Source organism: Gymnogyps californianus, unplaced genomic scaffold, assembly GCF_018139145.2.
Source record: "Gymnogyps californianus isolate 813 unplaced genomic scaffold, ASM1813914v2 HiC_scaffold_73, whole genome shotgun sequence".
NCBI lineage: Eukaryota > Metazoa > Chordata > Aves > Accipitriformes > Cathartidae > Gymnogyps > Gymnogyps californianus.
Genome location: NW_026114466.1, coordinates 59,050 through 72,754, shown reverse-complemented (window position 1 = coordinate 72,754; position 13,705 = coordinate 59,050). Strand labels below are relative to the sequence as shown.

At 38.2% G+C, this 13,705-nt stretch overlaps 1 protein-coding gene across 2 annotated transcripts in view; it reads right to left on the bottom strand.

The window, feature by feature from the left end:
- Window positions 1-13,705, bottom strand: part of LOC127029107 (A disintegrin and metalloproteinase with thrombospondin motifs 6-like) — a 169,681-nt gene that overhangs the window by 135,169 nt on the left and 20,807 nt on the right. Inside the window, exons 4-6 of one of the 2 annotated variants that reach the window (XM_050914751.1) lie at window positions 9,878-10,095; window positions 9,266-9,349; window positions 8,623-8,768 (exon numbers count right to left, since the gene is read on the bottom strand). In XM_050914751.1, coding sequence (XP_050770708.1) covers window positions 8,623-8,768; window positions 9,266-9,349; window positions 9,878-10,095 — 448 coding nt within the window. The remainder of the gene's footprint in view (window positions 1-8,622; window positions 8,769-9,265; window positions 9,350-9,877; window positions 10,096-13,705) is intronic. The other variant, XM_050914752.1, reaches the window with a different exon arrangement.

Genomic DNA, 13,705 nt, shown 5'->3' with positions numbered 1-13,705 from the left:
TAACAAACAAGGGTGAAAACCACTTAATGGATTAAGAGTCAAGGAAGAAAGAAGCAAACAGATACAACTGACATGAGAATTACTTCTTGAAATCAGAGCCTTTCTCATTAATGGAGGAAGAAACTGCAGGATGAGGATCAGACACAGGGCTTCATGGGAACAGAAACACTTTGGGTGTTCAGATTTATTGGACAAGGCTAGGAAACTGTCCTGACAGAGCAACGTGAGAGTGCCTTGTATAGAAAAGAAAACTTTGCAACAAGTTAAGAAGTGCAGAAAAAAGTGGAAGTGTGCCTCAGAAAAGAAGCATAACAATCTTGGACCTGCAGGAAGAAATGAATGTGCAGAGTCCTGGCTGGCCCTACACCACTACCAAATGTCTTAACTAGTACAGAACCTGATGGGGAAGTGTTACTTGTTATTTCAGAATAAAAATGTATTACTAACCCATAAGCAACTGACATGCAAAAGGGCAACTGTGCCCATAAAATACATTTCCTTTTAGGACTGCTATTGGGACAGTGCAACTTCCAAATCATCCCCAGCTGCCTAAAACCCCTTAATGTTATTTAAAAAAGAAAAAAAAAAAAAAGGCAGGCATGATTGTGGTCAGCTCTACACAGGTATGCAAAATGAAACAAGAAACCTTTTGCCCCTCTCAAGGATCTACAGCAATACCAGAAACACTGCAGTTCTTTAGATTACGAACCACAAGATTTACAAGAGTTTAAGATTGCTGCCACATACATATACCTTCTGCCCCCTTAGAAAAACTAGCAGCACTGGCCTGCACTGGGGATGCATCTCTCACAGACAAATGAGAGAGTATAGCTTGCCCACAAGGGCACACGAATGAGGGAATGACTAACTGAAGCATCATGAAGTTAATCTTGTACATATACAATAAACATAAACCAGTTCTGTAAAATTTCTCTCCTTTAAAGATTTGAAAAATCCACCAATTATGTAATAATGCTAATGCCTCCCATATGGGCTTCAGCAGCATTGCTAGACACATGTTGCATGTTAATACCATTTGCATACATATGGGGGTTAATGCTAACAGCAGCCATACCACACTGCTTAGCAATACACTTACTGAATTACAAGTACAGTGGTACCTGGCAAAAATGCAAGACTCTGTATTAAGAGAGAGCTCATTCACTGTCTCACAAAAATTAACATGCACAAGCTCATTGAAAACCCAGAGAAATGGAAAAATTATACCATCTGTGGTACTGAATATTTTTACTGACACTGGTCTAACCTATAAATCAAGGTGCATTTGGCTTAGTCAATAAAAACATCTTATGGCCCTGATTCTTTATTCAAGCAAATAATGACTCTTCCAACAGAGTACATCAGTTCAGTGAGGCTGCCAAATAGATTGTTGCTAAAGCAGTAAACCACTCATAAAACTAACTCAAGTGGACTCCAATCCAAGTAAACCATTCCTATATTTCAAAGTATTTAAGTCATTAATTTCAGAAGCTGTATCTACATAAGTATATCTCTAACGGTGTACCAGAGGAAGAAAAAAAAGAACAAAAAAATGCAGGTTTATAGCCTCAAAAGTAAAGTTTTATGAAAAAAGCTTCCAGGAAGTTTTTTTGCACATGTATTGGGTTTGCATGGCAAGGTTTTGGTAGCGGGGGGGGCTACAGGGGGGGCTTCTGTGAGAAGCTCCTAGAAGCTTCCCCTATGTCCAATAAAGTTAATGCCAGCCGGCTCCAAGATGGACCCACCACTGGCCAAGGCCGAGCCCATCAGCAATGGTGGTAGCGCCTCTGGGATAACATATTTAAGAAAGGGAGAAGAAGGTACAGGGGAGTAGCAGTTGCAGCCAGAGAGAGCGGAGTGAGAAGATGTGAGAGAAACAGCTCTGCAAACACCAAGGTCAGTGAAGAAGGAGGGGGAGGAGGTGCTCCAAGCGCCGGAGCAGAGAGAGATTCCCCTGCAGCCCCTGGTGAAGACCATGGTGAGGCAGGCTGTCCCCTTGCAGCCCATGGAGGTCCACGGTGGAGCAGATATCCACCTGCAGCCCATGGAGGACCCCACGCCGGAGCAGGTGGATGCCCGAAGGACGCTGTGGCCCTGTGGGAAGCCCGCGCTGGAGCAGGCTCCTGGCAGGACCTGCGGACCCGTGGACCCATGGAGAGAGGAGCCCGTGCTGGAGCAGGTTTGCTGGCAGGACTTGTGACCCCGCGGGGGACCCACACTGGAGCAGTCTGTTCCTGAAGGACTGCACCCCATGGAAAGGACCCATGCTGGAGCAGTTCGTGAAGAACTGTAGCCCGTGGGAAGGACTCACATTGGAGAAGTTCATGGAGGACTGTCTCCCGTGGGAGGGACCCCACGCTGGAGCAGGGGAAGAGTGTGAGTCCTCCTCCCCCTGAGGAGGAAGGAGCGGCAGAAACAACAAGTGATGAACTGACCGCAACCCCCATTCCCCGTCCCCCTGCGCCGCTCAGGGGGAGGGAGGAGGTAGAGAAAATCAGGAGTAAAGTTAAGCCTGGGAAGAAGGGAGGGGTGGGGGGAAGGTGTTTTTAAGATTTGGTTTTATTTCTCATCATCCTGCTCTGATTTGACTAGTAATAAATTAAACTAATTTTTCCCCGAGTCGAATCTGTTTTGCCTGTGACGGTAATTGCTGAGTGATCTCCCTGCCCTTATCTCGACCCACGAGCCTTTCGTTTTATTTTCTCCCCCTGTCCAGCTGAGGAGGGGGAGTGATAGAGCGGCTTTGGTGGGCACCTGACATCCGGCCAGGGTCAACCCACCACAGCATGGTTTGGAATCAGTTATGTTCCTATACAAAGCACTGTAGCTGCATCAAAAAGATCTTCATGCTTTTGTCAAGCATAGTGGATTTGGTTTGCTTTTTTAAAAAAAAAAAAGATAAAAAACTCTTTATATGTGATGCTACCAACAGGAAATGACATTTCATGCAATGACTTTTGAGAAGTACTATCTCTAAGTGAGTAAAGTTTCAAATGTTTCTCCGTTTAAAACATTTGTATCTCAAAGACCAAGTTCTGCCCCTTTGGAGATCCACATGCACATCTCAACTTCCCCCTGAAACTGTCTTCCCTACGGGCTGTTTAGTACACCTTTTACTTGGTATATTGACACACCAGGAGGCAAATGAATAGCACTGGATCTTCCCTCCCAGCAGGAAAAGACTCCGTTGCTGCAAAGTTTATACAGTCAGTCACATATGTCATTTGGAAAAACAGCTATTTAGTACCTGGATAAAATAAACTATCCATCTGGAGCTACAGAAAAAAAATGTAGTATTAGAGTATTAGTATTTTTTTCCCCGATCCTCTTCCCCATCCCACTAGGAGGGGGGAGCGGCTGCGTGGTGCTCAGTTGCTGGCTGGGGTTAAACCACAACAGTAACCCAGAATGCAATCCTCTGGCCCTTACCATTCTGTGCAGGTGCACAGGACAAGAAATATTTTGTTCATAATGTATATGCTTGCAAGTTAACCAAGGCATTGCTCAGGAATTTCATGATCTAAAAGTGCCAAAATGACATACTGTTTTCACAATTTCCCTACTTTACAATCTTTAAGATTAAGAGAAGGAAGCAATTGATTGAAATAGAAGGGAAGCTGGGTTAAGTGTTCTTCAAAAATAAGTAGCTATCATAGCATACATTGGGACCTCAAAATTTTTGTGTTTTAAGGTAAACTATGTAGACTATCTTTCTTAGAGAGTTTCCAAAGAAACAAAAAAGTCAGTAGGCTACCAAAAACACAATACCACACCACACACAAAACCCAAAAAAATCCACAAACCCAGCAAACAAGCAAGAACTCACTTCAAAAAGGCAAATAGATACTTCTTAGTTGGGGGTGGGATGCACAAGGGAGAATATACAGAGAATCAAAACTTACACTGAGTCCTAAAATGACAAATTGGAGAACCTGACATTAATTTGCTAAAAAGTAAGATTATCATATTAGTGATGCAGGAGTACAGGAACCAAATACAAAGACTAATTTTTGTCTATCAAAAGACTTGAGATAAGAGAATCATACAAGGTTTTATCCCTTTTTTTTTTTTTTTAAATATGAAAGAATTTTAAGGATCCACTAGGGTTATCTAAAGTCAAAGTCACTTCATGGAAAAAAACCGACACTGTTGAAACAGCATTAGATTTTATTTATGAAGTTGATTAGTAATGTAAGTATTTTACTGTCACTCGCCCCCAAGAACCCAATTTAGACAATTACAGGATAAAATATTAAGTCAGAGACTTAAATATAGTCTCCAACATAAAAAGTCTAGGTGAAATTTCAAAGAGGGAACTCTATACAAAAAACCAGCTCTCATTGTTTTAGAACCTTAATTCAATCTCAGTCTTATCTTGAAATAAGATTAAGCACTTAACTTGATTTAAGACTCAGAAAATACGAACAACAGTTCTGAAGTAAATGAATAAAAGAAGACAAAGGCACAATAACACTCACAAAAGTATTATCAGTGTTCTGGGTAATTGCTATTCACGTTATACAAAGTCACCCGATATCCCAAGACTCTGTAATAAGCACCCTGTATGAGGCCTATTACCCACCCTTGGGTTCATTTCACAAGAATGTATCTAATTCTCACCAATTTCAGGGATGCTCAGAAGCTCCCCAGTGAAACCGAAGGAAGATGCTTCTGCTGACAATATCATCAGGAAATGTTCCTGCTAATTATCATTTTTATATCTACAGCATAAAATCTGACAGCATTAAAGAAGTTAAACCAGTCCTAATACTCATCACAGCGAGTTGAAAATGCACGTTATTTTTGTTATCATATTTGTGCAAGCAATACCATATTTCCACCACCACGATTTTGCTCTACAGATTGGGAATCAGGCTCTTACTTGGACCAGTCTCTTATCTGCCTTATTTTTTATTATCAGCTAAGAAGTTTTCTGCAATCCCCTACCCACCTAGTAAAATAAGTGCTCTGCAGACTGTGGGGTGCATGCAGGACCATGACAGAGAAGCCTGTATACCAGGCACACTGAACATAGGTAGGCTCTTGTCCAAAGACAAGTGGCTTAGCAGGCATGGTAACGTCATCTCCACGGGACTCAGCAGATTAGCCTGGGCACACCTCCATGCCAGTGAGGCTATCTGGTTTTAGCATACAGCTAGTTTAGAGTACAAAAGTCTGTCTACGTTGGTCAAGCAGACACCCCTAGGGAATCAGCACCCATAATACTGGTTTGTTTTTCTTCCAGATCAGAGCATGCCATCTTTGAAAGTATCATGGAGGAAAGCTATCTGTTTCTAAGAAAAGCTGTGGTGCTGTCTTCATTTCAATGGATGAAGATAATGACTCCTTTTCTTAACAACTTTGACCCACATTTCAGATAAAGATTATTATAGTTGCAAAGTACTCAGCTAGGACTAGGTAATATTTTCAAATAAATCAATTACTGAAAAATCTGGTTTTGATCAATGCAGAACTATTCATAATGGTGAACTGAAGCTTTCCTACTTTCCATAAAATAGTAATACACACAATGACCAAAAATGGTTCCAGTGTCAAATCTAATGAAAATATAATTATCCCATACAAAGCAGAGCAGCATCAGTGGGAGAGATTCAGGAAACTGCTTTCAAAACACTATTACAGCAGCTAAAAAAATGACCTTAAGTTTGGTAGTATAGGTTCAAATTCCTTCAGGTAGAAGAGGTTACTAAAGAGCTCTCCAACACTTTAGGAGTTTAAAGCACAGTAGCTACACCCTTCTCTTTTACATATAATGCATTAACTCTGGTTCATCAGGTGAGATATCCAAAACAGAATGAAAACAAGCATGTTACCATTTCAGTAAGTCATTTAGAATTATTTAAAATTAATGTATTTACATGTTTATATTAATATAAATTTATCTTTGCTCATTCCAACTCACCCCACCCCAAAAAAAAAAAGAAAAATCAAATTTTCACATATGCTGATACATTTTATTAGTAAGAGCCAGGATAGCTAGCAGTTTCAGTAAAAGCCTGATTGATCCATTCAAATTGATTAGTGTAGTATTTGGAATTATTTTTAGAAATTACAATTATTAGAGCAAATAAATGAATACAAACATTCTATTGTGAAAGCATATACAACTGAACTTAAAAGTTCAGCAATGCTTTCTAAAGGTAGGTATTACTAGCCTGCTGATACTACATTGAGGCACTTTGTTAATTTAAAATATAGGTATATACTTAGAAGTGTAAACTTCTTAGAAGTAAACTTGGAAGTTATTTTTATAACTCTTATGTTCTTTTCAAAAGATAGCATACACAAGTCCTAAAGAAACTCTGCAGCATGCTTATATAATTACTAAGCCTCCATAATGAAGAATAAAGTAAGTCCTTAATATTTACTACTTCTTGCTGAAAAACCTATTTTTCAACAGGTATTATTCATGTTCTCTGGAAACTTGCTCCTTTTGCAGTTAAAGGCCTGCAAGTTAGCATTGACTTAAGCCTTCATCTGGAACACAGAACTGTTCATAACTATGCTGGGAATATCCTACCAGAACAGGGAAGCCAGTACAGAATATTCAGTAATAAAACATATTAAAGCACAACAGTGAAAGAAAATAAACAACTGTGCCAGAATAACACTAACAAAACATCAAGTTATTCAGCCATAACAGTAAAAATGTAGTATTGCCAACACAGCTTATACATACATACTGAGGAGCTTCGACTGACACACCCATACCACCTATGGATTATACTTTTTCACTCACTGCCTAAATTATGCCAGTAAAAGCTTGATGTGTAGCACAGCTGTAAACATGTATTTAATTTCACATGTGAGCAGCCCTAGCAAAGTGTCCTGGTTTCGGCTAAGACAGAGTTAATTTTCTTCCTAGTAGCTGGTATAGTGCTGTGTTTTGGATTTAGGAGGAAAAGAATGTTGATAACACACTGATGTTTTTAGTTGTTGCTAAGTAGTGTTTATACTAAGTCAAGGATTTTTCAGCTTCTCATGCCCAGCCAGCAAGAAGGCTGGTGGGGACACAAGAAGCTGGGAGGGGACACAGCCAGGACAGCTGACCCAGACTGGCCAAAGAGCTATTCCATACCATATGACATCATGCCCAGTATATAAACTGGGGGAGCTGGCTGGGAGGGGCGGATCGCAGCTCGGGAACTAACTGGGCATCGGTCAATGAGTGGTGAGCAATTGCACTGTGCACCACTTGCTTTGTATAGTTTAATTCTTTTAGTATTGCTATTGTCATATTATTATTATCATTATCATTGTTTTTCATTCCTTTCTGTCCTATTAAACTGTCTTTATCTCAACCCACGAGGTTTTTTTTTTCTGATTCTCTCCCCCATCCCAGGGGTGGGGGGGCAGTGAGCGAGCGGCTGCGTGGTGCTTAGCTGCCGGCTGGGGTTAAACCACGACACAAAGGAACTACCTGTATGCAAAAAATTGAGCATAAGCGAAAGCCTTTGTGGGAAGGAAAAAAAAATACCAAGATCTTAGAATGTAACTATATTTTATTTTGAATTTAATTCAAAATTTTTTTTAATATTAGAGACTTTTTTTTTTTTTAAAGCTTCCTGGACTATAACTGCTCTCTAAATCACTTTGGCATTTAATCATTCTAATTGTTATTATGTAGTATTAATGACCACCCATAACAATTATATTTGAAATATGAATGCAAAAAATACACAGGTAGTCATTACTATTACACCTTTTATGCAAAATTCCAGGAAAGATCAATTATTATAATCACAATTTTAAAAATTTCTGCAGCCAACACAATGATTCCACAAATAGGTCACATACAGAGCAGTACAGAATTTGTCCTGGAAAGCAGAAGTTATAATACAAAGATCCTAATCCAAATTAGTGCTGCTGCACCTGCTGCTATTTAAACAAAATAGAAAAGAATAAATACTGTCCTTAAACAATGGGGAAACTGATCTCCTAATAAAGTACAGTTGCCTACCCGTAACTGCAGAGGACAAACAGCAATACATTTACCAGGATTGCAAGATTACAGCACAAGCTTTGTTGAATCTATCACAGTAAGGGTGGAATAGAAGAAAACAAATGTGCACATATGCGGGCTTTGAAACTATCTATTAAAACTGACAGTTCTCATCTTAACTAAGCATAATAAATCAAAACAGCTACAAAGCAGATTCTCACATTGCCTGAATCTGCAAGAACCTGTTGTTTCAGCAGGAAAATACTATTACAGTAGTTAAGGTTCTGCCTTGAAATTCTTATAAAAACCATTATATATGGTTAACAAAACATTTCCCACACTTTTATTCTCCATAATCTTATGAATTCTTTTTAATTATAAAAGTATAAAACGTTCAACAGGATCCATCTGTTCTACTGGAATACTTTGCATTGGCAATTATGAAGTGAAAATAACAGCAGAATTTGTAGATCTTACTTTTCCAAATTCTTAAATATGTCAGACTATTAAACTATAGATTAAGACAAACCATTTATTATTTTTCCTCCTCTTAAGATTACCTACCAATTATATTACTTTAAAACAAAATATATATATATAGGCTAAAGAACAAGAAAGCTACAGAAATAAAATAAACACAATACTTTTAATGACCATACCTAGTAATAAGAACCGCATTATCATGGTGGGCAATCCCATTTTCTGGAATGGTGTTTCCATCACTTTGGTGGGAGAGAATGGATTTCTGCCACTTACAGAAGCTATCAAGGGACTTGTCTGCATGGTGGTTTATCTCCAAGTTTGGCTGCAATACAACATGCATACCAGAAATGTTCCAAACAAATTACTAAGGTCAGTTGTTAAGCCTTCTGAAGACTAAAATGGGACTATAATTAGAAGCAGTGGTTTCTAGGAATAAACTCTTCTTGCCAAATTTTATCACTGTAAAATCTGACCCCAAGTTCAGCTGAACAGGCATTATTTCTGCTCCAACTTTAATAGTGATTATGTCAATACAAAAAAAAAAAAATAATCAGAATATCAAAATATAGATCTAAAAATAAAACTGACATCCCCGAAGGTGTATTAATATTCGCCTGAAGTAAAGAACAGCTATCTTTGAGATGATATGTGAGGAATATTCCTTTGAACTGTTTCATCTTGATTAAAGTAGTGAAAGATTACAAGATAGGTTTTGTACTCAGATGCAGCCATTTCAAGCAACAATTAAATTAAACCTATATTACACAATAGCGTAACTTGTATTTCAGGGATATAAAACTTAAATGCAACAGCTCTTACCTGATCTTCAGTGAGGACAATTAAACGTGTCACTATAATATTCACAACGTTTCCTAGACTGGAATCACGATAAAGTTTGGCAACCTGACCTCCAGAAAATAAGAAAAGGCACAAAGTCAGACAAGAAACACTACTTATTTCCTAAATGGTTAATTTTTAACCTATTTTCCTGCTCAATGTAATTTCATAATGTTAGTTATCATTATCACATGAATAAGAGTTATTTTTGGACCAACAAAAGACCATTCAGTAAAAATTAAACTTCTTCAGTCATACTTTTCAGTCAAAACAGTTTATACCTTATTTCATAATCCATCCAGCATAAGGAGCATTTAGACTGTCGACTTAAACAGAATAAAACTGTATAATCTAAATGTAATGATATGAATGTAAAAATCAAAAGACAATTTAAGTGATCACAGTGTATTTCTTGACAGAAACAGTACTGCATTTTTCCCATGATGCTAACATTTGCCATATTTCAACTATTAATTCCTGCAAGTTGATACACATTTTAAGGCATTATTCATGCCAATAAAGAAATACTTTACAGTTGCTTTATCATTTCAAAACATGCATATTGATATGAACACAGAGAGGGATGAAACTTACAATATTCATTACACTCAAAACGTAGTGCTCAATGTCTTTGCGACCATGGTATCCCACCATCATTTTGTCTGCTACTACCAGCGTTTCCACAAACCGTTCAAGGCTTACTGATCTCTTCTGTCGACTATGACTACTTAACGTGTCATTGACTGGAAGTGAAGTTGGAAAAGCAGATGCATCACTCATCCACCAAGGTTTACCGCTTCTTGTGAGGTCTTCTAGGAACCAAAATAATTAAACACTTCAGAGGGGTCACTAGTAAAACTCATTCAAATGCAGCTGTTTTATGTTGAGATTATCATCTTCAAGCTTCTAAAAAGAAGTCTTTCTTGAGGCAAAGGAAAACTAAATTTATTTTCTAAATTTTATTTTAAAATACCTTATATAATGGAAAAACAACTTTGAATTCTAATATTCTCAACTCTCCTTAACCTGACTTAGGATAATAAATTATCATCTTAACAGATCTGATTCAGCACATCTATGTTAATACTAAAGATTAGTTATAGTTAACCACAAGCACATTTTAGAATTTTAAGGATAAGAACAAGACAGCTATAATATTTGGAAAAAAACAAACTAGAAATCAAAAATTCAAAATTAAGGTAAAAAGTTATCAAACTATACTAAGGAATTAAACACGCTGATAAGGCACCAAGAAAGCTTTTTCCCTCCTGTGAAACTCTGTAATTAAGCAATTACGCTTACATGCCTAATAGTTTTTGGGCCAAATAAATTACTTTTCTTTTCAGAAAGCTATCAGATTATATTTTATCTACCTCATGAATTAACTACAATGGGAAGTTTAAAATGGCCTGACATGGGACAATTTCTATAGTTATTTTTAACACTAATTTTAATTCAAATATGTTGATTCTTGTACTTGTTTCACAAAACAGAAAAAATTTTTGCATGTAACAGATTGATTATTAAAAATCCAAACAGCTGTAATTATCAGCAAAACAAACACTACAAACCTATTTTAAATTTGAATTCCTGTCATCGGGGCACAATTGAACCCACCCTTCCCTGCAAAACTGACATTTTTGTGTGTATTAAGTATCCCTTTTCCACAAAGGCCCATACAGATCTCAATCTTAAGTTTATTGATGTATATAATTAGGCTGGCTTTACTTAAGTAGGATTTCAAAATTTTTAAGGTATTCTTGCTAGTTATGAATGAACATAAGAACATGTGTTGGGCTTGTGTAGCGGGGGAGGGGCTACAGGGGTGGCTCCTGTGAGAAGCTGCTAGAAGCTTCCCCGCTCCAACTGGGATCTGCCTCTGGCCAAGGCCGAGCCAATCAGCGACGGTGGTAGTGCCTCTGTGATAGCATATTTAAGAAGGGGAAAAGACTACTAAAAAAGGGAAGAGCTGCAGCGAAGAGAGGAGTGGGATATAGGAGAAACAACCATGCAGACACTGAGGTCAGTGAAGAAGGAGAGGGAGGAGGTGTGCCGGAGCAGAGATTCCCCTGCAGCCCGTGGAGGACCCCATACCAGAGCAGGTGGCTGGGCCCGAAGAAGGCCGTGACTCTGTGGGAAAGCCCATACTGGAGCAGTTCGTGGAGAACTGCAGCCCATGGGAAGGACCCACATTGAAGAAGTTTGTGGAGGGCTGACCCCTGTGAGAGGGACCCCACGCTGGAGCAGGGGAAGAGCGTGAGGAGGAGTCCCCCTGAGGAGGAAGGAGCAGCAGAGACAACCTGTGACTGCAACCCCCATTCCCCGTCCCCCTGCGCCGCTGGGGGGGAGGAGGTGGTAGAGGAATCGGGAGCAAAGCTGAGCCCGGGAAGAAGGGAGGGGAGGGGGGAAGGTGTGTTTTTAAGATATGGTTCTATTTCTCATCATCCTATTCTGATTTGATTGGTAACAAATTAAATTGGTTTATTTTTCCCCAAATCGAGTCTGTTTTGCCTGTGACCATAATTGGTGAGTGATCCCTCCCTGCCCTTGTCTCGACTCACGAGCCTTTCGTTGTATTTTCTCCTCCCCATCCCGCCGGGGGGGGAGGAGTGAGCGAGCGGCCGCGTGGTGCTTAGTTGCTGGCTGGGCCTAAACCACAACAGAACATTAATAGTTAATACATTTAATTGACTGAATAGGACTGCTCAAGTGAGCAATTCCTGAGATGCATCCTTACCTCTACTAAAACAGGTTCAGCTAAGGACAATTTGAGATAGGACCAGTACCTTCTGTGAAAAAACAATGCTTTATGCAATTCAACTAAGCACATTATTTTCAAAGGGCAATAACTACACCACAAAGAATGTATGTTCAGGTCAAAACCAGGAATACAAAGCTTCTGCATTCCCACTGTTGCAGTGTTTCATAACTGTTGAGTCCACAGTGTTGGCTTTAAAAGGTAAGTATTTTAGAAAAGTTGAAAAATGAAAATAAACCTGGTAGTTGACAAAAATGCCAGTAATGAAATAATCCTCATTCTGCAATGGGTATAAGATTACACCCATTCTAAAAAAATAGTACCAAGTATTAAAGCCTGTTGAAGATTCTATAATCAATACCAAGCTTTTTCCTGTTTTTTCATCTCTATTCTAGAAAATTCAAAGTTTTTTCATCTCACAAGCAGTGATTTAGGAATGTCTGGAAATTTTCTCTGACAACTTCTGTAGTAAAATTTTTAAAAATCCGCTGTTTGTTGCCAAATAGCAAATGATGTCTGAGGGTTTCTGATGCTCTTAGAATGCTAAGAGTACTTTAGAAATGCAACACTGCTTCAACATTCATTCATAATTTTTCACTCAAATATGCAAATCTATTTAAACATTTGAAAACTGATGAGCTCATGCAGAAAACTTTCAGAGAAAAAAATAAAATTCTTTTGGACTCATCTTGATAGTGTCTTTCAAACAAAGGTCTCAGAAGACTTCACAAAAAGAAACATTTCTCCTTTTCTTATCAGATGAGAAGCTTAGGCTTCAGCTGGTCTTGAAGTAATGGGAAAGTTGAAAACAATCCTAAGTACTTAGGCTCACACTCCAGGATCTATCAATGCTTATGCTGTTTTACTTTAAAAACACTAAATAATGCTGACAATTTTCTTTAAAAAGCTAAGATATGTCAATAAAAGTTTGCAATATATTTAACAAAAATAGTTCTGTGGCAAGTTATGTCATTTTTCCACCATATTCCTAGATTTAAAAAACCCTTAAACTTGCATTAACATTGAACGTAGCTATCGGAAAGTAAAAGAAAGCAACAATGAAAAAAAAAGTCAGACAAACACTGTAATTAACCCCAAAGTAACAATTACAAAAAGAAGAAAATTAGGTTTTAAATTGCAACTGAAAATAAATCCAAATCTGTATAGACATGGAGTTCACAACTATGGTACCCAAGTTTTCCTAAGTCAGTTCTCTAAAGATCCTAGGTGGGGATGGAAGGTGAAGAGAGAGAAGAGAGCACACAAACAGAAAAAGATCTCAAAATGCAATAGAATACTTATGTAAGATGCAACTGTGAGAATATTTTAAAGTGAAGGACTACGTGCTGCTTTTTCTTACTATTAGCAACATCATTTAATGTATATACAAGCATTTTTTCATTTTAGAATACACTGACTGTAAAGTCTGGCACAAGTAAAACCACTACATGAGGCAGCATGTAGTAGAGCCATCCCTAAATAATCTGCCACTTTGCAGCTTTCATATGTCAATTTTTGTTGTTTCTCAATCCTATCCAAACAGTCTGTATATTTGTAACAAGGGTTGGGTTTGGGTTTTTTTGTTTGTTTGTTTGTTTTTTGAGAGGGTTGTTTTTTAAATTCTTGCAACTCCAAAGCAGGTAAAGAAATTTTATTCATACTTC